Here is a 26692-nt window from a genome sequence, read left to right on the forward strand (position 1 = left end):
ATTTGAATAAAGTATCCTTTTTACTTTCTTATGAGTATTTGACTGGTTTCATTTATATGCAGATACACTAGGAAACATGTATTTAATAATGACTCTGACAGCTCAGTGATGGGGATGCATGAGTAAGTGAGAGAAAGAACTTGCAATCTGACTGCTGTATGTGGACTGCAGACTGTGCGCTGCCTGTGGTTTTAGGACAGTTATGCTGCTCTTCATTATCTGTTGTCATCTCTAGGACTGTTCTGAAAGCTGAAAGTGCAATCTAAATGATTAGTTTACAATCAACTATTTAAATTTCTACTCTCATTATTACTGGTATTAGTATACAATAAGATAAAATAATATACTTATTGGATACTTTGCCATAAGAAATCATCCCTTTTAGAAAATAACTCAATTGTTATTTTGTTACTGTGACTTTGTCATATTTTAATTTCCAAGTTTAGGCTGTAAACATTATTCTTTTTAATCATTTCAAAAAGTATTTTCACCAGATTTGGCAAAAAGCATTTTATTATTTTTTTAACCTTCAATTCAGGCCATGGTCTATCTATTTCTTTAATTTCCATAGTTTAGATATACATCATGAGTTTAAAAAGAAAATGCTATTTGCACATGTAGATCTATAGTCAAATATGAAGAATTTTTTATGTTTGTCAAACATTACAAAATCATTAACTTCAAAATCAAATAGAACCTGCTATGAATGGAGAAATTTTGATCACTTTAAAAACCTGAATAAAACTCTTTCACCAACGTAATTTGAGAATACTTTAAAAATATTCCAAAATAGCATCTGAAGTTTTGAAATACTGATTTTATACTTATTTTTAAAGATATGTAAGCTGAGGCAGAGAGATCCTTGATTTTTTTTTCTTGTGGTTAATGTCCCTTATCCCTTTTTAAGATGACAAATTGTAAAAATCTAAGATTTTCAATCATATGTAGAAAGTGCTTGCCTTTGAAATTTTAATAAAATTACTAGAGCCCAAGCTAGGTAACTAGGTTTTATGAAACTAATGCACAATGAATTTTTATCCCATCACAACATTTACGTGGAGCAAGTTTTGAAGTTTTTCAGTGTGGTCTTGAAATCTGGTTCTTCTGTGTTATTTTGAGGTAGTCTATCTTTTTCAGCAGGCATACATCTATTGCTAAGTCTATTAAATTATTGTGTTATAGTGAAACAATGGCTTTTCCTTCATTTTAATCACCTAAATTTAACAGATTTAAAAGAGTAAACTGAAGTAGAATTAGAAGAATATGTTTCTCACTACTCAGATATGCTGTGAGCTCTAGAGGAAAACTTTCATGAACTTGTGATAAGACCCCTGTGGGGTCTGATGTGACTTTGACCCACCTCCGCTTTTAATGAGGATGTCAAAGAGGTCGTCCATCTGCTGACTGTGTGCATTGGAAATCTACAACAAAGGAGAATATACGTTAGCTTTCTTTCGTACAAACCTGGAAGCATTAGACAACTGGGAGCACTACAAACCTTACAGAACATCTAGCCTAATCTATCATTTGATAATTTTGAAAATGCTGAGGTCACCTGAGACATTATGCCATTTTCCCAATGTGTCACAGCTGGTTAAGTTGACAGAGTGAGAATGGGGTGAAAAAATTGTAAAAATCTAAGATTTTTTTTTACCCAGCTCAGCTGACTTATTTTCTATCACTGGTTGCATTTTGAGAGGCCTCTGACACTTTCTTTTAAAAATGTCTTTATTCATTTGCATTTATGTAAAAATATAAGGTATGTATAAAGGTGCTCATACTATATTTTTTCAGCTTTATTGAGAGTTACCTGACATACAAAAAACTACACGTACATAAAGTATACAATTTGATAAGTTTTGACATATGTATACATCAACAAAACTATCAACACAATCAAGATAATGAACACATCCGTTTCCCCTAAAGTTTCCTCATGCTCTTTTGCAATGTTCCTTTCATCCCCAGGCAACCCAGTGATCTGCTTTCCTTGATTACAGATGAATTTATGTTTTCTAGAGTTTTATATAAATGGAGTCATACAGTATGTACTTTCTTTAGCAAGGGGAGGGTAGAGGCGGCTTCTTGCATTCAACATAATAAATTTGAGGTTTAACCATGTTGTAGAGTACAGCTGAGGAACAGTTCATTCCTTTTTATTGCTGAGAAGTATTCCATTGTATGGAAATATCACAGTTTGTTTGGATTGTTGGCATTTTTTGGCTATTACAAATAAAGTTGCTGTGAACATTTGTGTACAAGTCTTTGTATAGACACACGCTTTCTTTTCTCTTGGGTAAATATTCAGGAGTGGGATGCCAGAATCATAGGGCAGGTGTATGTTCAACTTTCTAAGAGATGGCTGTTTTCCAAAGTGATCATATTGTTTTATATTTCCACAGCAATGGATATTTCCAGTTGTTCTCCATTCTCATCAACACTTGGTATGGTCAGTCATTTTAATTTTAGACATCTAACAGGTGAGTAGTGGTATTGCATTGTGGTTTTAATGTGCATTTCCCTAATGACTAATGATGTTGAGCATTTTTTCATGTGCTTGTCATCTGTGTATCTTCTTTGACGAAATGTCTGTTCCAATCTTCTGCTTACTCCAGAAATTCTCATGCATACTGTTTGCATGGTATATCTTTTTCCAATCACTTACTTTCAACCTGTGTCTTTGTATTTAAAGTATGCCTCTTGTAGATGCATATTAGTTATCTATTGCTGTATTACAAATTAGTCCAAAAAAACTTAGTGGCTTAAAACACTAAACAGTGATTTTCTCTCACAGTTTCTGAGGGTCAGGAATTTAGGAATGGTTTAGATGGATAGTTCTGGCGTGGGGTCTTATAGGATGTGGTAGTCAAGATGCTGGCTGGGCTACAGCCATCTCAAGGCTGGAGAATGTCCTTGTAAAGGTGACTCACTTCATGACTGACAAGGTGGTGGTGGTTGATGGGAGGCCTCAGTTCCTCTTCACATGGGCCTCTGCAGAGCGCTGCTGGATGGTCCACACGGCATGCTCCCCACAGCCAGCAGTCCAAAAGAGCGCAAGCGGGGTGGCTTTTATGACCTAGTTTCAGAAGCCACACACCATCTCTTCTGCCAATTCTATATGTTAGAAGCAAGTCACCAAGTTCAGCCCAGGGAGGGATGTCAAAGAATTTGCAGATGTATCTTTTTTTTGTTTTTGTGGTACGCGGGCCTCTCACTGTTGTGGCCTCTCCCGTTGTGGAGCACAGGCTCCGGATACGCAGGGTCAGCGGCCATGGTTCACGGGCCCAGCCACTCCACGGCATTTGGGATCTTCCCGGACCGGGGCACGAACCCGTGTCCCCTGCGTCGGCAGGTGGACTCTCAACCACTGCGCCACCAGGGAAGCCCACTGCAGGTGTATCTTAAAACCACTAAAACCACCTCACAGCATACAGTTGGGTCTATTTTTTTATCCATTCTGAAAATTTCTTTTTTTTTTTTTTTTTTTTTTTTTTTGCGTTACGTGGGCCTCTCACTACTGTGGCCTCTCCCATTGCGGAGCACAGGCTCTGGATGCGCAGGCCCAGCGGCCATGGCTCACGGGCCCAGCTGCTCCGCGGCATGTGGGATCCTCCCGGACCGGGGCACGAACCCGTGTTCCCTGCATCGGCAGGCGGACTCTCAACCACTGCGCCACCAGGGAAGCCCAATTTCTGCATTTTAATTGTATTGTTTACTTCACTAGTATGTCTTGTATAATCACTGATATGGTTAAGTTTGGATTTACCATTTTATTATTTGTTTCTATTTGTCCTGTGTTTTGTTCATCCTTTCTTGGCCTTCAAAAAGATTGATTTTTTTTTTGAATTCTAACTTAATTTTTCTATTTTTAAAAAGTGATACTTCTTTAGTTATTACTGTAGGTATACAATACACACCCTAAATTTTTCATAGGCTACTTAATGTACCATTCCATATAAAATATAAAACCCTGGTAAACATAAAGATCCATTTATTTCCTCCATCCTTATTAGTTTTTTTTTTTTTGGGGGGGGGGTGGTTACGCAGGCCTCTCACTGTTGTGGCCTCCCCCACTGCGGAGCACAGGGTCCAGATGCGCAGGCCCAGCGGCCATGGCTCACGGGCCCAGCTGCTCCACAGCATGTGGGATCCTCCCGGACCAGGGCATGAACCCGTGTCCCCTGCATCGGCAGGTGGACTCTGAACCACTGCGCCACCAGGGAAGCCCCTTTATTAGTTATTTTAAGTATTATAGCTATATATTTTATAAGCCCCTCAAGACAGTGTCATTTCTTATAATGCAGGTTTTCTAGTAATGAATTCTTAATTTTTCCTTATCTGAAATTCTCTCTACTTCACTTTCATTCTTAAAGGATATTTTTAATTGATATAGAATTGTGGGTTGACAGTGGCCCCACCCCCCCACAAGAACTTTAAAGATGTTCCATTCTTTTCATGCTTCCATAGTTTCTGATGGAAAGTCAGCCATAAATCAAATACAGTTGACCCTTGAACAACATGAGGGTTAGGGGCACTGCCCACCACCCTCAAGAGTTGAAAATCCATGTATAACTTAATTTTTTAAAATATATTTTTGGTTGTGTTGGGTCTTTGTTGCTGCACGTGAGCTTTCTTTAGTTGCGGCGAGTAGGGGCTACGCTTCGTTGTGGTGCAGGGGCTTCTCACTGTGGTGGCTTCTCTTGTTGCAGAGCACGGGTTGTAGGTGCGCAGGCTTCAGTAGATGCAGCATGTGGGCTCTAGAGCACAGGCTCAGTAGTTGTGGTGCACAGGCTTAGTTGCTTCGTGGCATATGGGATCTTCCTGGCCCAGGGCTCGAACCCATGTCCCCTGCATTGGCAGGAGGATTCTTAACCACTGTACCACCAGGGAAGCCCCATGTGTAACTTTATAGTTGGCCATCCATATCCATGGTTCTAGCCAACCACGGATTGTATAGTACTGTACTGTGTATGTACTGAAACAAATCTGTGTATAATGGACCTGTGCAGTTTAAACCTGTGTTGTTCAAGGGTCAAAGGTGGTTGTTAAAGGGTCAACGGTAGTTGTTACCCTGTGTGTATTGTACTGCTTTGCTCTTGATGCTTTCAAGATTTGGTCTTTAAATTTGGCTTCCAGCAATTTGACTGGGATATGATGAGGCCTTCTGTTTATCCCATTTGGTGTTCATTGAGCATCTCAAAGCTGTAAACTTGTCTTTCATCATATCTGTAAAAAATCTGACCAGTATTTCTTAAAATATTTTACCTGCCTCATTCCTTTCTCTCCTCTCCTGGGACTCCTATCATACCCATGTTAGACTGTTTGATGTTAAATAACAGGTCTCTGAGGCTCTGTTCACCTTTTTTTAACGCATTATTGACCGGAGATGTATTAACACATCTTTTGTTAACCGAACATTATTGACTGGAGACGTATTAATACATTTTTAGAGAGTGATACAATTAATATCACTGTGCGAAGTTGTTAGAGCTTAAAATTGATCAAGGGTTCATTATACAACTTATGATTGTCCTTATCATTCACATTTCTTGCTCTGTTAGGTTTTTGTTCCAACCTTGTGTCTATTATAAACGTAAAATTTTCAAAACTGACGCATCGCGAAATTTTGAGTGCAGAGTTTCTCAGTGCATGTTATGCAGATACTTTCTCTGACTGTCTGAGCAACATACATACTAGTGTCCCAGAAGTTCTGACAGTTCTTCAGAACACAGTTCTGATTCAGATGATGTGACTATAAGCCCAACAAAAAGACAAAAAACCTTAGTGATTGATACTGATACGGAAGGTGAAAATGAAACTCACGGTGCTGGAGAATGCTCCTGTGCTTCTACAGAAGAGCAGATTGAAGACATCTCATGAAAATTAGAAGACTTTACAGGTGTGTCAGGTGTAAATACTGAATGTAATAACCCACAAAGTGTTTGTTAGTGAAATAACAGAATTAATTTTTGGCTGGCCAAAATAAAAATTGCCAGCCACAGACATTAATTTCTGCAAAAATCCCATGGTCAATAATGAGTTAAAATCTTTTTTTTCCTCTGTTATTCAGATTGGATAAATTCTATTGATCTTTCTTCAAGTTCACTTTTTTACCTCTGCCATCTCCATTCTGCTAAGATCATCTATAATTTTTTTCATTTCAGATACTGTAATTTTCAGTTTTAGAATTTCCATTCATTAAAAAAAAGCATTTCTATATTTGCTTACATTCTTTTATCTTTTCCTTCATTACAGGTATATTTTCTTTTACATTATTGAGGATAGTTATAATAGTTGTTTTAAAATCTTTGTGTGCAAATTCTAACATTCAAATCAGCTGGGGGTTGGTCTTAGCTGATTGCCTTTTTCCCTTGAGAAAGGGTCACATTTTCCTGATTCTTTGTACATTGCCGAGTTATGGACGGCTGTCATGGATATCAAATCGTGGAGACTGTATTCTGTCATTTTTCTCAGATGAATGGTTTCTTTTGTTTTAGGAGGCGGTTACCTTGGGTTGGACTTGAACCTCAGAATGTTTCTTGGGCAGAAGTTCCAACCTCAGGTCAGATCTTTTGTCTTTAGCTGATCTGCTATGACTCTACTCTCTACCTATGTGGCTTAGGGGTCAGCCAGAGATGTGGGCAGACAGAATCTGGGCATCTCCTCTCTCAGTTGAGAGCAACCCAGAAGGCAAAGAACCAGTCCTCTGGTTTCCCACGGCATAAAGGCTGTGGTTTTTCTACCAGTAACCTCACCACTTAGCTTGACCCCAGAGTAAAAGCAGCAGAAAGAGGGAACTCATGCCATCTGACTCCCTTCCTCTCAGTGCAGACTCCTCATCAGAATATGACTCTTTCTAGTCACTCTTCAATGACTTCATAGAATTGCTTTTTGTGTTATGACCAGGCTTTGTAACTGTTATCTGTGGGAAGACTGAACTGGTAGGGCCTTACTTATTAGCCAGTAGTGGAATTGGAAGTCCGAGTAAATGTATCAGCATCCCTGGACTTTGATGCTCAGTGGTATATAAAGGGGAACCACAGCTAGCTCCTCATCCGAACAGAACTTGACTCCCTCAGTCTGTATGCATGAACCAGAGACAGACAAAGGGCAGGGATTCCAATCAGCTCTCTTAGGGTAAGGTGAGAGGAGGATTCTTTGTTGTCGTCACACTGGTGAAGGAAATGGTACAGAGTAACCTACACGTGAGAGCCAGATTTGGAAGGATCTTCTTGAAGATATGTTCCTTCTGGATGGACCAAGGGGAGCACAGCCTAGGCCAGCACCATTTGTTTCAATTCTTTTTGCAAATATCTAAACCTAGTTCTGAAATGTGGCTTTTCCTCACATATAGGGGCCCTGGCTGAGTCTGGAACTAAAGGAACATCTTACAATTAGTCACCTTCCTTCGGCAGTAAGTGGATGTGAAGAAGCACGTGGAAACTGTCTGCTTCCTCGAGGAGGCCGTCTGCCCGGGCACCCTGCATGCCGTGTGAGTGTGCCACACCAGGCACCCTGGCCGCCATGGAGCAGTGTCTGCAGCTGCTTGCTGGGGTGACCACATAGGTCAAGGTGGCCACGGCATGGCTGCCACTTGCGCAGGAAGTGCTGAGTCCTTGGCTCTGCACGCCCCCCTGCACGAGGAGGCCCCAGGGAGTGGCATGGGGACCGAGGGAAGCAGCACGACTCTGCCGGGGCACCTGCTGTGGCTGTGAGAGCAGGTCTACCTCTGATCAGCACACCTCTCCCTCCACTGTCAGCACCCACGCAGTGGCGTCAGGTTCACTCCCTGCATCCTCTTGTGAGGCCGGGGTTTTTTCTTGAAAGTGAGTTGAGTTTTAAGCTTTAAATAGGCAGCGAGCCCAGGAGGAGCGTTCAGGGTAAGGTCTGATGAGGCTGTCGTTTCTCGGCGCCCACCGGAGGCCAGGTGCTTTTACAAGCAGGAGCTCTACCTTTTTCCATCCCTGGAATAGATGCGGCTCCTCCTATCTTATCAAAGCAACAAGGCAGGCTCAGAGGAGAGGGACGCACGGTTATGAGGCGGGAATCAGTACATGGCGGGGCCGGGAGGGCCTCAGTCTATCCCTTCCGAAGTGCATCTGCTCAAAATATGAGCAGAGTTGCTTGCGTGAGCCTGCCTGCTGGAGCAGAGGGTGATGGGCAGTCTGGAAGGCCATCCGGGCAGGAGAGGGTCAGTTTGATGCTGGCCTGACAAATGGTGGCTTTAGAAAAGGGTCCTGTATAAAATACGTGCCCTGGTCACGTATACACACATCTATCCCTAACACAACCTGCCTCTGGCCCCCAGGAGAAGTTAAAGACAAACACTGAAATTCTGAGTAAATAGGAACTGCAGGTTATATGGCTGCTGAAAACCACTGGGAGTCTCCAAAGTGAATGATATTTTGATTTTAAATAGCATTTAAAAGGCAAGCAAGGCTACTAGTCATGAAACTTGTGTCTCTCTTGAGGCCAGTCCATCTTAGACCGGGGCTTCAAGCTGAAGAGGACCCACCACATCAGAGCTGCGGCCTCCTTACCTCTGGAAGGGAAGACTGGGCACTGCGCGTCTGCTTGATGGCTTCCTCGTAGCGGGGAGGGTCTTTCGTCTTGGGGACCGGGCTCCCAAACAGAGAGTGCTGGACCGCAAACTGCTGGGGCGGAGGGGGCGAGCCGGGCTGCGGCAGACAGAGGAGGAGAGTCAGCCCGGCGGCAGGCTGGCCTCCCGGGGATCCTGGGTGGTGAGGCTGAGGCGCCAGCAGGCCGGGCCACCCCCACTGTGCTGACGGCTAAGCTGCCCCGGAACAAGTACTATCCCGGGACTTTGGGCTGTTTCCCCCCGTTAATGCCGATACTCGGCTGTCCAGGCCCGAAGCCCGGGGCTCTGGGATGAACCTGCACCCTGTATGTGCTGGCACAGCTGCCCCGTGGGCTGGGTTACCTTGTTGGGAGGGTTGGGGCCATTCTGCAGGGACGGAAGTGGCGTGCTTCTGGGTTGAAGGATGCTGCTGTTTGTCTTGTTGATAAAGGGCTGCTGCACCGCTGGAGCGGGTGGTCTCTGATACGGAAGAACTGTACTGGATGCTGAGTTTGTGAAAACCTGTAATGAATAAATATTTGCCCATCAATTTGTTCTTCTGCTCTTCCTAATAAAGAAAACCACATTTTAGAACAGGGGTTCAGGACTTCCCCGGTGGTGCAGTGGTTAAGAATCCACCTGCCAATACAGGGGCCATGGGTCGGAGCCCTGGTCCGGGAAGATCCCACATGCCGCGGAGCCACTAAGCCCGTGCGCCTCAACTACTGAAGCCTGTGCTCTAGCGCCCAACTACTGAGCCGAAGTGCAGCCAAAAAAAAAAAAAAAAAAGAACAGGGGTTGGCAAATGTTTTCTATGAAAGCCACAGAGCATATAGTTTAGGGCCGGGCGCTGTGCAGCACCCGCTGTAACTGCTTGCCCTGCCCTGCGGCCCGGAGGAGAGTGAGCGTGCGTGGCTCAGGACAGCTCCACCTACAGACACGGGCGGGGCTGAGTGTGGCCCACAGGCTGCGATTCCCCAGCGTCAGTGGTCTCTGTTGTGGACAGCAGCAGGGACAGTGTGCTGTGGGAAAGCTCAGTATGATTCTCCTCATCTGCTCTCAGGGCTCTTTAGCTCATAGCTGCCAAGCCCACCTCTCTCTTCCAGCCTTGCTCCCAGGTGCCAAAGCCACACTTGTAACGTTTACAAACACACACCTGGGACATCTCAACGTTAATGTGTTCCAAATTAAACTTTCCCCTTTCTTCCCACTGCCCCCAGCCTCTGCACAAAAATAATTCTTGGTTTTGCCTTCATTTATTTTTGAAACTTAGGTAAAGGGAGCCCTCAGCGCTCACACGTCTCAGACACACCTCCTGGGTCGGGACCTGTGGTCTGCTGTTCTGATCTGGCTCCTCACTATCCATCACTGGAAAATTGCCACTGCTGTCTACCTGCGCCTACCTGCCTGTCGACACACACACACACACACACACACACTCTCTCTCTCTCTCTCTCTCTCTCTTTGGGGGTAAAATCCTCATCTTTGGCTGGCATGTCAACCTTCTTACTACCTGGCCCCCTTTCCATCCTAACTGAAAGGCTGTGCACATGCTGTGGCCACACTCAATTTTCCACTTTTCTGAAAATTTCTCCAAATCCTTGCAAGGCCTCATTTAAAATCTGCCCCCTTCTGAGAAGCTGTTTTCTGCTTTGTCAGGCAGAGGTGAGAACTTCTTCCTGTGGAATTACAAAGTGTGTTGTTTAGCTCCCATCAAGAGCCAAAGGTTTTAGGGCCTGTGGCAAATGTATGGCCATAATGTTGGTTTTGTAACTGTATTTCACAGAACTGGTTTGCTCATAAAAATTTTAATATACTTTATACTACTAGTATTCTGAAAGAGAAAAACTTAACCTATGTATTTTTATTATAAATGTGTATAAGTATTCCTTAAGCATGAAAATATGTGTGTGTGTGTGTGTGTGTGTGTGTGTGTGTGTGTATCCCTCCCAACAGTACAACTTCTCTGGGTGATAAGTTCTATAACTATATTCTTCTTATTTATCCATCTATATATTGTTTTTCTCTCTCCTCCCTCAAAGAAAACTGTCTTACCATTTCAATATTCACTAAGTTTCTTTCTAAACTGTTATTTTTGGGCCCACCTCTAACTCCTTGCTCACGGCACTCCTCAGAGGAGATTCCAGAAAGCATGTGTGTTAACACGGCTGTCTCTGTCCCAAGAGGTCATTCCTGTCTGTTCCTCAAGTTGTCTTAGCCCAGAGAGTTCACACCAGCCTGGGGCATATCTACAGGTACACCTAATTATTGAGGTTCTTTTACACTGAAGATTAAAACTCTGGGATTAATTATTCTCAAGGTTTAAAATAGTTAAGATCTACTTTTGAGGCCTTAAGATTTTTCTGGCAAGGAGATGGGCACATAGCTCCACCTACTGGATAACAGGGAGTCTGGGTGACTTTTGGGGCTCTTCAACAGAACTCTTAGTAGAAGTCCTGTAGAGGACACTGAGCCCTAGATCAGCACCATCATTTTAAAGATGGGGAAAATGACACTCAGACGGTACATGAATCCTGCATAAGGCACAACACAGAGGAAGTGGTGAGCCAGAATGACAGCCAGACCTAGGCCGCTGGGCTCTTAATCCCTGAGAAGGCAAACTCTTAAAAATATGTAAAGATCTCACTCAAGATAAACATTTGAACAAGTGTCTTTTTCACCTTCAAATACCTTTTCCCAGGGCACTTTTCTTCCCCCCACAAAATGATTACTTTGAAAAGAAATGTTAAAACCCAGAAAATTCTATATATGAGGATTGAAAAAATAGTTTTGAAACTTTTCTTGGAAAAGGGGCTTAATTGTTAAGATGAGCTATCTTTTAGTAATAAAGAACTCTTTCTGCAGCCAAATGGCATCTGACCCAAAGCTCATCCGGTGGGAGATGGATCACAGAAAAGAACAAACAGGAGCTTCCCACGGAGAAGGCTCCTATAAGATGCTTGTTGAATGTTCAGCGGATGATAGTACAAAAATCAGCAACAGTCTGTCACTTATTAGCATTCACCAACCTTTCTGACTTGCTGAGGTTGACTGAGCACATGTGGCGTGAAAGTGTCTTGTTTCTGAGGTGCAGTCTGGGCCAGGCCTGAGGACAAGGTGGCAGTTGCTATCTGAGGCTGAGTCTGGATGCCTGTTTGTGGTGGAGTCTAGGAGGAAAAAAAAAAAAAAAATCAAATGAATTGTCAAAATCAAGGTTAGAATGAAGAGTTTAGATGTGGAATAACTGGTCACTTGGGGATCACATCTAAAAAGAAAAATAAGATAAAATGTTTATAGATACACACTTCAATTCATTGGCACATAAATTTGAACCTTCGTTTGAAACCAGAGAGTTAAACACCAGATCAGTTATTTCCATGCTCTTACTGTTTCGTAAGTGGCTCAGATTTTCATTTGAGAATTTGGGGAAAATAGAAGACTGAAGTCAAAAGAACCTACAGCAGCTCTACACATAATAAACAGGTCAGGTGTTATAATAACAATTTTAACAGCAGCAAGGAAATTTGTGAGGCCTGACACTGCAAATTCCTGCTTTTAAGCTGCAATATGTGCTTCCTATGGGAGAGCCAGCCACGGGCTGGGCGCTCACAGGCCCAGAATAAAACTAATTCCTGTTCCTCGAACATCAACTGTAATGGAAGAGCTGGACAGGAAAACAAATGTTTAGGAAAGCTGTATCACAGAGCGGACTTTCAGTTTCAGACACTCTACTAAAGATGAAATAGGGGAGTTAGGACTTCAGAACATGCCGAGGGCCCTTGGGTCAGGCCTCCTGACCCCGGGGGTATAAGACTGCTCCTCTCTGGGTGGTCGAGGTAGAGAAGCAGGACTCCAAATGGTTTCTGTGTACTGTGGCCCATGTTTTGTTTAAAAAAACCTTCCATAATCGAGTTGCACAGAAACGGCTGCAGGCAATGTTGGCATAGAAGTAAACTTCATGCTCACCAGTGTTTCATCGTTTCTCAATACCAGCCTCACTCCTGAATCTGTGGTCGCATTCTCCTTAGTTTAGGCATCTTCACCTCAGCGGTGACTTTTAAGAACTACAATTAGGAGCCAGAGCACAGGAGTGGGTGTGAGAGCAAGAGCTCTGCAGTCCGAGGCCTCGGCTTGAGTGCCAGCTCTGACCTTGGACAACTTACTAAACCTCTGAAGGCCTCGGTTTCCTTTCTAGAAGGGGGCTTTCTCACTGGGGTCTTCTGGGAGAAGGGAGGATTAAATGAAGCATGCCACCTGAAGTATCTGATGCTGTGCCTAGAACACAAAAAGCACTCAGGACAGTAGCTGTCATCACTATGAGAATGCCACTGGTATTTTAAAACGTCTACACATAACAATACCATGCTAGGGGTGAAAGGCAGCAGAAAGGGAAAAGCACCCCTTGTTTGTTTTTACTATATAAAAAGTGCTAGCTGTTCGCGTTTGTGAATAACCCCCCAACACGTGCACATGTTTCCTGCAACCGTGAAGCCTGACTCGGCTGCACTCATGAAGCAGCTCGGCTCTGAGATCTCCACAAGCAATTTCCGGTCCATGCAAACTGTAAGGCAAAGGAGTTAGAAGACACACTTCACACCTGGAGTTTGAGGCTGCCTACTGGGAGCTGCACTGAGGTGACACCGGAGCCCCGGATGGACACGGGGAGCAGCAGCTGCGTGGTGTGCGTGGTCAGTAAAGCCTGTGGCTGAGCCACCCCGGCGGGCGGCTGGCCCTGGGAACTCACGTAAAACTGCGGGACGAGGCTTGGCGGCTCGGCCGGGGCCACGGGGACCTCTTGCTTGATCACTATGGCCTTTTTGGCAACGAGGGTCTGGCCGGCCACTAGGCTGGGGCCGTCTGGGACCAGGGCCTCGTCCTTGGCGGCGGGAGCGGTGCCGCCCCGAGCCTGGTCTGACTTGGGGACTGGAGGGGCCGGGGCGCTGGGCGGGGGCTCCAGTGGCCGCTGCTGCTGCCCTCGTTTCTCCACCTCCAGCTGCATCTTCAGAACTTCCACGAGCTTCTGCTCTTGTTCCAGTTTCCGCTTCAGCTCTTCGATCTGCTTCTCTTTCTCCTGGAGCTTGCGGTCCTTCTCGGCCGCGTCGAGCTCCAGGGTGGACAGCGTGCTGCTGGTGGGGCTGAGGCTGTCCTCGGTACTCGTGGCTCGCAGAGGCGACGAGCACAGGAACTGCGACGGGGACATCATGGTCATGATCTCGGTGAACGTGTCTGCCACACTCGCGTCCTCGGCGCTGAGACTGGACTGTTCAGAGGGTGCGGGTGAGATGGGCAGCGGGGAGTTAACACTGTCCGCGTGGGCTGTGCTGCTGGATCCAGCGGGCGGCAGCTCCCCCTTGAAAGTGGAGCCTGAGCTGGTCACAGAGCTCTGCAGTGTTGTCACTGGCAGGGCCATGGTAACTTCTGGGTTACTGGGGACGACAGCAGATGCCGACAGGGCCACGGTGCCACCGGTAGCAGCACCACCGCTGTTCATTTCCTGGTAGGGTTTCAGGCGTTCAATGAGGTCCAGTTTGGTGCCTGACACCGGAAGACCCCTTAACTTCAGTTCTGTCTTCAGCTCCGACACCTGAAGTACAAACAAATAAGATCTCTTTTTTCGTATTATGACCTTCTCACAAACCTTCAGTGCACTTCTGAGATGGAAAAGGTGCCTACATCTGTCAGACATCTCCGTATTACTACATACATGAAAGTGGGACAGTTCCTTTTTCTTTTTTTTAACACACAAAAACACACAGAGCTGTAGACCTAAAGGACTTGAAAGGCCAGTGATAAAGCAAGGGTTGTTAGAGGGTAATTCCTTTACTAGATCAAAAGATTTATTACCAGAAATGATGAGGCTAACAGTTACATTTATTGAGGAATTACCATGTGCCAGACGCTGCCAGAAGTGCTTTATTCTTTCAGTTAATCTTCACATGAGGTCCAGGTAGTATTTTTCCCGGTTTACAGATGGGGAGAGGGTGCGTCACTAGCGCAAGCTACTGCAGATAACAGAAGGCCGAGCGGGGTAGAACCCGGGAAGGATGGCCCTGGAGATCACGTTCTTAACTGCTACATTTTCCTGCTTCTCCCAAACTTGGCAACGAAGAGGGAAGAAAAAAATCCGCTTCTGGAGTCAGGAGTGGTGTGGTGCTTGCACATGGCATTTGCTCAATAAATGGAGGTTTATTCCTGGTCATTTTAAAGGAAACTTAATGGACGCAGAAAGAAAGTACCTCTATAAAGGTTATCCTATTGGTGGTAAAGGTGAATATCTATTAGGAACTACCTACACCTGCTAGGCAAATCTGGCAAATCATTTACATCTTTGTGGTACTTATGGGTGAAGAAACCCCACTTGCAATGATCACCTTTAAGTCATCCAAGCTAGAAGGCAGAGGCCCTGGCTTTCTCATAGGAGCAGATGTATTCTGTCTTGGAGTGTTAGACGTGGTGTTGTTCAAAGCTGGATTCCCACTGTTGTTATTCTTGTCATTGAGTGGCCTTCAAAAGAAAAAGAAAGTTAGAGCTTCTAATAACATAATTTCTGGGACTGACATTGCTCCTGCTAACAATCTGTTAACTTACGAAGAGAAAAATACCTGGTCATGGATTGGCAGACTCAATATGGTAAAGACGTCAGTCAAATTAGACCCCAGTCAGAATCCCTGCAGGTTTTGTGTGTTGTTTGCTTGCTTGGTAGAAATTTAGAAGGTGATTCAAAGCTTTATATGGAAATGCAAAGAACCAAGAACGGCCATGACATCTTTGAAGTAAAAAAGCAAAGCTGGAAGCATCATACCACCAGATATCAAAACTTATGGTGATGCTGATGCAAGGTCAGAACAACAGACAAATGGGAGAGATGAGAGAATCCAGAAACAGACCCCCACGCACAAGGACCCTCAAGTCATCACAAAGGCGGCACTGCAGTGTGGTGGAGAAAGGGTGGTTCTTCTCGTAACTGCTAACAGCCTAAACTGGATATTCTCACAGAGCAGAACAGGGCTTCTGATCAACCCCTACCCTCACACCATCCCAAAACCTAAATGTGAATTGGAAAACAAACTTTGAGAAGAAAACTTAGGATAATATCTTCATAGCCTTTGATAAGCAAAGATTTCTTAGACAGGACACAAAAAGTACTCATTAAATAGGATATCTTTCAGAGGGTGAAAAGTCAAGCCCCAGGAGAAGATTTTGTAATACGTTCTTTCTGACAAAAGCCTCATCTAGAATACACACAGAAGTCTTGCAAATTAGTAAGAAAAAGAAAAGCCCAATGGGAAATTGGGAAAATCGTGAACAAGCATATCACAAGAAAGTATATCCAAATGGTCGATAAATATGTGAACAAGTGCTTAACCTCATTAGGTATGAATTACAGAATAGACAATAATAAAAATTAACTGCTGCTGTCTGCATCAGGAAAGACGCATCTCACAAACATAATGTTGAGCAGAACTGATCTATGGGACAGAAGTCAGGATAGTCACTGAGGGGGACGCAAGGTGGTGGTAATGGAACTGACAGTGCTCCATTTCTTGATTTAGGTGGTTACAGGAGTGTGCTTACTTTGGCATCAATTTTCACTTATGATTTATGGACTTCTCTACCATATACTACATTTTTAAAAGCTTATTTTAAAAATATTGGTGAGGGCTTCCCTGGTGGCGGAGTGGTTGAGAGTCCGCCTGCCGATGCAGGGTACACGGGTTCGTGCTCCGGTCTGGGAAGATCCCACATGCCACGGAGCAGCTAGGCCTGTAAGCCATGGCCTCTGAGCCTGCGCGTCCGGAGCCTGTGCTCCGCAACGGGAGAGGCCACGACGGTGAGAGGCCCGCGTACCGCAAAAAAACAAAAACGAAAACAAAAACAAAAAATATTGGTGAATCTGTTGCACTAATTTCCCTAAACTCCTTTCCACGTCGAAGCCAGGTCCTCCCAACCCCTTCCGACTGTAATACTCCTGGCAACAATGGCATTTCCTTTTCTGGCTGGTTGATATTCATTAAAGAAAGGTGCACATGGTGGTTGATACTGTACAGCCGATTCCAGTGCAGCCTCAGGCTTTACTGTCAATGTAAGCTTTGGTACTGAAGCCAAAGAGACCTTGAATTCCACGTTCTGAAATAGGGATCTAGGTCATGGTGCCTATGGGGCGAGGTCCATGGCTGGATGAGCTTTCTCAAATGGGTTTTAGGAAGCCTGTGTTTGAAGCCAGTTCTGGCCTTGTCAACAGCTAATTCTTGACATACATTTGAGTCTTTTTAAACCTGCCTGCATTTTGCTGAAATTAAATACTTGAAGTATTCGAAATGAAGTTTCTTGAAGTTGGAGGAAATGACAAATATTTGAAAATGTATCACTATTCTTTCTAAAAATTCAACTTTTAAATCTTATTTTAGAATTACGAAAACATTTTATTTTAATCATTGTTTCTCAGCCTTATATTCATTATTGTCCCCCCGAGAAGCCTTTTTAGACATTTTTTCCCTAATCACTCTCCCTATGAAATTTTAATACCGTAGATGTACTGCATTTTTGTCCACATACTATGTATGTAGGTCTATGCTTTATTAAATAAAAAGTGTAAAATTCCCTCCAAGGAACTTTTGCTCCTTTGCGAATGACAGGCTCTCCTTGAGAATGCACGATTTAAATTAATTATTCTATTCACGCTGTCTTTTTGGTTGAGATTCTACAATACTCTACTTGTTACTATGATTAACAGTACAGTGTTGAATTCAACTTTTAAAATAACTGAAATAAGTTGGTCTATTTTTTTCCCCAAATCAACCAGAGGGAGAAAAGGGGGATGGATGCCTGATGAATGTGATCACTGTGTAGCTGAGGATGCTGAGGTCCAGAGACCCTCCAGGACCCTTCCTTTCCGTCAGCGTGTGGCCACTCTGGGACTAAAGTCCCATGTCTTCAGGCTCTTGCTTCTTCCAAGATACCAAAGGGCTGTGTTATCAGTAAAATTCCACCACTGCGGGCACTAGAGAACTGCCACATTCAGTTTCTTGTATGGAATTTTGGTAAAAAGAAACAATGTGTTAGAAAATAACATCTCCATTTTTAGGACCTGGAAATTAAATAAAACTGGCTTTCCCTCTTTGGCTGGTGCAATAAGACACAAAAATGGGGGCTCCTTCTTCCTCCTAGTTCTTGGATCTTTTTGGATGATGCCTTCCTGGGTCAGGAGGCTTGGTTACTTCAGTGGCAGGAATGTCTGAGGAGGAGAGGGGGACTGAAGCCTTCACGGAAAGACAAAGAACTTCAGAGTTCAGGTACCTCACACCTCAGATGTTTTCTTCCCATCTACAAAGTTGGCCCCATACAGACAATTTCTTGCATTACAGAAAAGACTATTTCATGGACAGACACCACCTTTTATGTGATTTTCAGTTAAGTTTCCTCATCTGGGAATGGGGTCAGGAATAACATCAACTCCTCTGAGAGTCACTGTGAGGAGGAGGATGCTGAGCACACGGTCAGGCACCGAGAGTGGCACCTACATGTGAGCCACCGTTGCCGTTATCCTCACTGGTGCCCAGTGGTGGTGACGGTGGGGGCCGCCTCCCTGGGTCCTGGACGAAGCTGTAAAGCAGCGGTGGTTTGTCTTTGATACTCGTCCAGTTCTCTGGCCTTCCCTGGGTCCCTTCCAATGTCAACAGCTCTCTCAGGCCTGCTTGCTCTTAAAATAATAACATGCTACAAAAATTCTTTCTTCCTTCATCTCTGTGCCCTGATGTTTTCGATTTAAGTACTTCACAGGAAGGTCTGAATGACTAATAGGTCTAATCTTCCTCAAGATATTTGTATCTTACAAGAAAAAAGTGAATTGATAATTATTAGCATATGAGGAGATATTTCTTAAAGAGAAGCTTTTTAGTAAGTCTTAATCCTTTTCTACTCCGAGAAAATAGGAGCTCTCCATGGAGGAGTGCTCAGCCTACGTGTAGCAAACAGAAGTAAAGCTTCTATAGATCATGTAATCATAAACTGAGTGCATGGATCACAGAGTATCATTTTTCCCTGTCATGAGATTTTGGATCTTTTTCTAGAGTTCCTTTTCTCGAGTTGACTGTAAATATTCCTTTTTCCTGAAAAGTGAATGAAATGAAGGACAGAGTCCTTGCATTTTTATCTGTTTCCCAGAAAAGTGTACTGAGGATTTGTTATCTAGAGATTTCCTCTAGTACATAATTAAAATTAGCTGTGCACGTCCTGCTATGAATTCAGTCTCAGAAATCGTCAGAACTTACTCCCTTCTGTCCCTCCTGATTGGGCTCAAACTTTGGAAATATGTTCCTTCTTCACAGTTATCGCTCACCAAGACCTTTCACTGTCTTTTGAAACATCTGTCACCTGTTCCTGCCTTCCCATTATCAGTGCCCTTTCAACTTCTTGCATCTACTTTATCGCAGAGTTTCTAACTGGTTTTCCAATGGCCAGACTCCCCTCCAATACTGGTGTCAAACTGTTCTTTCATGCATTTTGATTTTACCATGTCACTGTGGCCCTCTGAAACATCCACTGTATCAAGATTAAAGTCGTCCCAACTTCATGTTCCTCTAGACATTGGCTCTACTCAAATCTGTCTTCCACTTTTCTTAAAAACTAACCACATTCTTTATTCAGGCTCTTTTTCCTCACCATGTAATAAATAGGCATTGTTTGCTCTATACTTGCACTCAGATCATTCCTCTTTGCTTGGAAGGCTCCTTCCCAAGTTTCAGGCCCTTTCCCATGTAAATATCCTGCCTTTTTCATAAAGCTTTCCCTGACCACTGCAGCCTCCAGCTTTTATGCTCCTCCGTCCTTTTTTTTTAACTGTTTATACCAGGTTTACACTTTTTTTTTTTTTTTTGTGGTATGCAGCCCTCTCACTGTTGTGGCTTCTCCCGTTGGGAAGCACAGGCTCCGGATGCGCAGGCTCAGTGGCCATGGCTCACGAGCCCAGCCACTCCGCAGCATGTGGGATCTTCCCGGACCGGGGCACGAACCCGCGTCCCCTGCATCAGCAGGCTGACTCTCAACCACCGTGCCACCAGGGAAGCCCACCAGGTTTACACTTTTTATGCTTTTCTCATAGCATCTAATACTATTCAGGTGAAGAACAGGCAGATCTTTCCTGGATGAATAATTGCGAAAAGTGATCTTTAACTTGAAAAGTTCAGAACCTGTTCTGGAGGACAAAAAATGAACTGGAAGGGACTGTGCTGACTTCAGACACTGTGTGAGCTTTGATGGTAATAAAATGAAAAGAATCACTGAGCACAAGTAAATCACAACATCCAACCTCCAGCAACTAATGGCCCCTCACAAACAACCAGAGTCCACCCCGCTTGACGGAGCGCCTCGACCCCAGCCCGTACTTGAGTGGCGCAGGCAGGATGGTCTGGTAGTTGTAATGCTGCTGCTGCTGCTGGCTGAGGATCTGCAGCTGCAGGAAGAGCTGCTGCTGCTGGAGCAGCCGGGCGTAGTTGGAGTCCATGGGCGGCTCGCTCTTCTCCCCCTTCTGATCTGGCGGGATGTACTGGTGGTACTTCAGCTTCTTCACCCGGGGCTTCGGGTCCTTGCACTTTTTGCTACGGTGCTTGTCATTTGGATTCTTGGGATGGCTTTGCTATTTTCGAGAAAAAGACAGTAAGAAAATTCTAAGAGAATGCAATCCATTGTACTGTGTGCCTAACTGATTTGAAAAGAAAACGCAACGCACCTTGGAAATCAGTGTCGCTGCTCTGGAGAGCAATATACTAAATACATTTCAAGAGCTGTGAGAACATCTGAGTACTCCCTGTGACCAAAAACTTGCTCCTAAGGACTTACTTCTGATGCATTGGTCCCTTAGACTAAGGGCAAGATGCTCAGCTCAGCATTATCTATTCAAGCTCAACAAACATTTACTTTGGGTCTCCTGTGTAGATATTGCCTAGTACTTACATATACTATCTCCTAGTGAAAAGCAGGTCTCACACTAAATATACAATAGGGAAAAGATTAAGTATACTTCACCATAACTATGTCATATTTTACGGTCATTAAAAAAAATCTATGGTGAATATGTAAAAGCAGAAAAATGCTTCTAATGAGAATAAAGCAGAATATAAAGCCATGAATTTCTATGGCAAATACGCAGAAAAAATACAGAGTAATGTGAATACGAATTTTTAAAAAATTTTCAAAAATATTACATTTTTATTTTGAAAATGGGGTGTGAGACCCTGTCTTATGATTAAGAATCAGATGACTTTTCTGATTCTTTTCACCTCCTCCATTCATAAGTTATCGGATCACTTTCTACTTTTTAGTATTCAAATTGTAAGATAACTCCATCTGGAAAAAAAAGTCCACCAACAAAACAAAACAGCACAAAACAACAAGGTATAGAAAATTATTTCTCAGATGCTTTAGGTAAAATACTCAACTTAGTAAGAAGACTTTGAGAAGTACTAAATTAAATATAGCTATCAGTGTGATCATGTTATATAAGTTCACATTCAAAGAATTAGGACATTGCAAAACCCCCCAGAAAACAGAAATAAAGAAGAAAAGAAAAATCACCATATTCTGTATATCAGAAATCGTCACTATTAATATTTACTTTTTACTGCTTGGCCATCTCTCTTCAGTTGAACTGGCTTCCTTGTTCAGTGACATTCAATTTTCTGCCCACAGATGTCCTCACAGCTACTCCCTCACCCCCTTTAGATCTCTGCCCAAATGTCATCTGCTTATTTCACCAGAGCACTCTATTTAAAACAGAAACGTCTCCCCTTGCCTCCATCCCCGAGCTTGGCTTTATTCTTCACCACCCGGCACACTCTGTGTTTTATGTCTGTTCACCTCCAGCTCCTATCCAAGGCGGAGGTACTGTGATGTTTTCTTCACTGCTTTATCTACTCCTCGTTCCCAGAAGAGCACCTGGCTGGCACCTTCTGGTGCACACAGAAGGTGCTCTATAAATATCTGCTGAATTAATGAATGATAAATGTGTATGCTAATTAGAAATCACTTGAATTATCAGACACTTAAAATACATCACAATGTTAGAAAATATTCTTGTCGCTAAAACAGCCTCCTCCTGCAATCTCACAATATTAATCAATTCACTGTCATCTGCTTATTTTATCAATAATAAATTTTATTTCTAATCTTTTCAGACTGATCATAAAATGAATGGGGTCTGGGTTAAGAATGGTTGACTATAATTGTTATGTAATAAAACAACGGACCCAGACACAGTCAGGAAGGGGACAGAAATATAATAACCAGCATTCCTCAGACTAAATTGGCTGTTACCTGTTAGCCTGCACATGTCTATTCTCTTAGGACTGAGAATGGGAAATAGCTTTCCTCATAGAAAAACCCCAAAGAATTATGGTCTGTTTCCTAATGTGTACCTATCCTTTCCTCTACTGGCAGAGTTCCCATGATAGTCTACTCAACCCCTCGGTCTTAAACAATGCCTTTTGCTCTAGAACTAATGCCCTCCTTAGAGACAGACACTAGTGAGGAGCAGAAATTCAGAGACCAGGAGAGGCAGTGAACAAATTCTCAGTATCTGCAGGGAAAGACGGGCTGGCATTCGAACCCCCTTTGTGCTATTGGTGGGACACGCTGGGGGTTGTGGGAAGCGGAGGTAAGAGCTGATTTTATTGGCACAATTACACTTGCCACGCTTTGGGATTTCTGGTGAAATACACTGGTATGTGCCCTGAAGGCATGGACACCTGGGCACACGGATGAACGAAAGTGCCTTCTCTCCAGGGAGGTCAGGACAAGCACAGGTCCTGGGGACGAGGGGAGTGAGGAACACGCCCCAGGCTAGCTGCCTTCCAGGAGTGCTGCAACGGCTAACTGGGAAGGAAGGATGAAGGCCAGACTGAGATTCGGAGACGGGATCCTTCTGGCCTTGTCACTTCCTCACTTCTTTGGGCCTCAGTCTCCTCATCTGAAAGGTGCTGAGAGGCTTAGCTAGCCCTCTGAGGTTCTTTTTTAGTTCTAAAAGTTTGAGATCTGTGTTCTGCTAGTTTTGGCAAAAGTCACATCTGAAATGATTAAACTATTCCTCAGTTTATAACACCCCCCCTTTATTTACCAGTTCTAAATACACGTTAAAAAACTTAAAAAATATATTATATATTGAAAATTTTAATCTTCCTTGGAACTTCTGACTGAATTATTTTGACCAAGTAAAATGCACAGAACAGTGCCACAAATCTGCAGCTTATCTGAAGAACAAATCAAGCTGTATCAGGCCAAATCTGCTAAATCAAAAAAATGTATTTGCTTCTCAAAAACCTTTAACCTGTCACATATCTGCATTACCACTGAGTCTGACCTTGTGTATAAAGCCCCAAATCACGTTACCATTACAGGCATCTGCTTGTGAGATTCATGAATCCCAAGTGCTACAGACTCTCCCTCTCTTTCCCTTGTTTGTTTCATCTTAGTGGCCTGGGTGGAAGCAGAATTGGGAACTGCTGATAAAATGATTCCTAAAGTCTTTCTGCACTGCTGCAGTCATTTATACAGACTGAATTTTGTGCTGTTCTTCTGTGACCATCGAACGAGAGGTCATTTGTTGAAGGTGGTGGTGGTTTCAGTTATGAAGGCCTGGGTGAGCAAGTCCTTCAGTGGTTTTGTTTTCAAGGCTTCAGGCTAAAAGGCAGCCCAGGCAACATGGACACAGCCTTTGTCCTCTGTGCTCAGGGCTACACACCACAGTTGAAGGTAAAGACGCTCAAAGCGGCATGCATGCAGGGTACCCACCTTCACCAGTGCTGGCCCAGGCTTTGCTGAGGACACGGTGGTGGTGGGGAGGACAGGCGCTGTGGACCGTGTCGGGGGCTGGTCTGCAGTAGGCGTTTTCAAGAATTCAGGAACTGCTGGGGACACTGAAGTAAACTGGTGGAAAAGGCAGAAAGGGACAAGTCTGTGAAATCAATGACAGTGAAAAGAGAAAAACCAAAATTATAAGGGAATGACCTCACTTTTTAAAAAGTCCACTAGAAAAGAAACAAAAGAAAAATATAGTATTATGTCTGAGACCCAGATGGCGGAATAACATGCTTTACATCCGTCGAGCCAATGATTTAGTCTTTGCCCTGATAGCAATGAAAAGCTAAAGCTAAATAAGGATAGATTGACAAAACTCTAGTGTTTTCTCAGAAATATGGCCAGAACTGTCCTTTTTTGGCAGAAAAAAAGTCCAAGACTCCTGTAAAAATGATCAAAACAGTACATGGTACTTGAAAGGTTTTCTTGCCCTATAGGTCACACTAATCTGGGCTAATTCAGATATGATATTTAGTCTATGAATCCGCTCGACCACACCCCAGATCCACCGTCAGGAAGCCTCTGGTAAGAAAGCTTCCACTTCCTGGAGGCCCACTCCATGCATGTGTCCTTCAATGTGCTTTACAGCTTCTGTTCCCCATCTCCAAACCTGACCAGCACTCTTGTCAACCATCCCATCGCCCTCCGCCCCTCCCATTTCTTGCAGCAGGAGAAAACCTGAAGAATATATTGATAGGATTGACCTGTGCATTGACAGTCCCCTCACACTTAAAGCAAGAAGTGAATTCATTGCCTAGGCCAAAATAAGCAATTACTGAATCTCAATGTGGGGTCGTATATTAATGAAGGAAGCATCAACAACCCAACAGACTATTCCCACTAGCAATCTTCTTTAAGTAGATTTTAAGTATTCACTTACTGGAAAGAGATAGTACTATTGTAATAAATCAGTTAAACGTTGCACTGATTGCTACTTGGACCCAACAGCCTTATCTTAAAGGAAAATGGCTTTATCATTTCCACTTCCCAGAACAACTGTCCAATTCATTATAATAATCAAAATCTGTTCTCTTGTTGAAGCACTTGGGTTTAAAAAATAGCAAACTGTATTTTCCCTCCTTAAAATAAATGACCTGAAAACTCAGAGGGCTATTAGCAGCAAGAAATATGATGCTTGGCACATACTAGTTACTCAATAAATATTTGTTTAATGGGTGAATGGAAATTCCTGGTGGCGTTACTCATGCTGGGTCACGCCCTCCGGCCCCGCTGAGCCTGGGAGATGTGTGTGGGTGCAGTTGACTGTCCATGCCCATGTCGCCTCTCTCCCTGAGCTTTGTTTTCATTGTGCCACTGATTTTGATTTTTAAGTAACTGTTAGTAAGTGTTGATGGTATAGAAGACTTGACTTTTTAAAGATGGCCACACTCAATTTCATTTTCAAACAGAAATGAAGGAACTCCTCCAGGAGTCTTGACACCTATGTTCCAAGGTGACGTCTGTCCCCAAACAGCCCCGAGACAGCCAGCTCCTCAGTGAACCTCTGAGATGTGCAGTGAACGATGACGGCCAGCTGATCCCTGATTTAAGGGATATGGTTTTATGTTATTTGTTTTCCTTTCACTTTGTACTTTTTTTGGACACGAGGATACTTATCTCTGGGTCAGTTTTTTTTTTTTTTGCGATACGCGGGCCTCTCACTGTTGTGGCCTCTCCTGTTGCGGAGCACAGGCTCCGGACGCACAGGCTCAGCAGCCATGGCTCACGGGCCCAGCCGCTCCGCGGCATGTGGGATCTTCCCGGACCGGGGCACGAACCCATGTCCCCTGCATCGGCAGGCGGACTCTCAACCACTGCGCCACCAGGGAAGCCCCTCTGGGTCAGTTTTCACGCAGGGGAAGAACATTCTTTGGCTATTAAATAGTTGGCATGTAAAGGAGAACCAGATATTTGAATTCTGAAATATAGATATGTATATATCTCCTTGCAAATAAATTCTACTAACCTGGCAAGCTATTTTTACCAGCCCAGACCCTGCTGACTGATAATGATAGTAATGATTTATTGGAGAGCAGTCTTAATAATCTGAAAAATAACCCAGGTACGTGAATGTGGTATCAGCTGTAATATTTATGAAAACGTTTGGCCTGTATTTCTAGACTTTGCCTAACTGACTTCATCCTTGATTACTAATACTCCCACCTTATTAGCTTCTTTGGTATTTTAGTGTGACTCTGCTACCCAGAAAACCACAGACTTCAGCATAATACAAGAATAGCTCAACTGAGATACACCGATTGTTAACTTTACCTAATCTGAAGATAAATTCTGGTTAAAAAGGGAGAAATATCTAAACACTTCTTTACATTTTGCTGATCTTTTTTATGTGCCTTAGAAAGAACCGCCCCCTGCCCCCACTCCAATCTTAGATCATATCTAAATGTTAGAATTCTAGTGGTGAGAATTACCCCCAAAGTCTAAATATTAATATTTTTGAAATGATAGTATTCCAAAAAGGACCACAAGAATATTCAAGGCATAGAGGATACTACACTTATTTTGTTCCTCAGTAAGTTGAGCAATATGTTAAAATCTTAAAAGAGTCCTTTATATATGTTTAAATTGACACCAAGATCTAAATTCACCTTATGGACTATCAAAATTTAATCTCAAAATGATCTTTTCTCCAAAGAAACAAAAAAGCTTCAAACTGTGCTTTGTTTTACTGGATCTGATACACTGTTCTCACCATAACTTCGTCTCATGACAACGGTTCTTTGTCATCATAACACCATGAAAGGAAATGTCAGGAAAACGTTGTTTACCAGTGGATATTTATGCTTTAAATAAAACTCAAAAGAAAGCACTTCAAATTCTAAAGACTGATCTTTCTCTTATTAGAAATTACTATGGAAAAGTTCTGCTACAAAAGAAAAAAGAGCAAATGTTTAAGCTGATTAGAGTTTTATAATATTTTAGGTATCTGCACTGGCTCCTTCTGAAAAGATGATACATTTGCCAAAGACCAATCATTCTTCTCTGGTAAGTTCCTTTTTTATTAGAATTTCTTTATGCAGTCTAGAGGGATAGAAACTAGCTATTTAAAAACAAAACTTTTTTGTACTGTAGATTTCAAATCTACAATAAATGTGTTTTTAATTTAGGATGTAGCAGAGATCTTAATTAAGATGGCAGTATGCAAATTAGAAATTCAAGATGGAGTTATTCTTTAAATATTTCCATATTCCAATCCTCAAATAAAATGAATGAGTTGAATACAAATCAAAAACATATGCTTTGTAT

The 26692-nt window shown here is 43.2% G+C and overlaps 1 protein-coding gene across 10 annotated transcripts in view; it reads right to left on the reverse strand.

The window, feature by feature from the left end:
* MRTFB (myocardin related transcription factor B) overlaps positions 1–26692 on the reverse strand; it is a 201742-nt gene that overhangs the window by 6488 nt on the left and 168562 nt on the right. For 9 of the 10 annotated variants that reach the window (XM_082643467.1, XM_082643463.1, XM_082643469.1 and 6 more), the window contains 8 exons: positions 23363–23497; positions 19963–20213; positions 14950–15082; positions 13176–14162; positions 11608–11745; positions 8942–9100; positions 8541–8678; positions 1361–1421 (listed from right to left, as the gene is read on the reverse strand). In XM_082643467.1, the coding sequence (XP_082499593.1) occupies positions 1361–1421; positions 8541–8678; positions 8942–9100; positions 11608–11745; positions 13176–14162; positions 14950–15082; positions 19963–20213; positions 23363–23497 (2002 nt within the window). The remainder of the gene's footprint in view (positions 1–1360; positions 1422–8540; positions 8679–8941; positions 9101–11607; positions 11746–13175; positions 14163–14949; positions 15083–19962; positions 20214–23362; positions 23498–26692) is intronic. The other variant, XM_082643462.1, reaches the window with a different exon arrangement.

The sequence above is a fragment of the Mesoplodon mirus genome (assembly GCF_964341445.2).
Source record: "Mesoplodon mirus genome assembly, chromosome: 15".
Lineage (NCBI taxonomy): Eukaryota > Metazoa > Chordata > Mammalia > Artiodactyla > Ziphiidae > Mesoplodon > Mesoplodon mirus.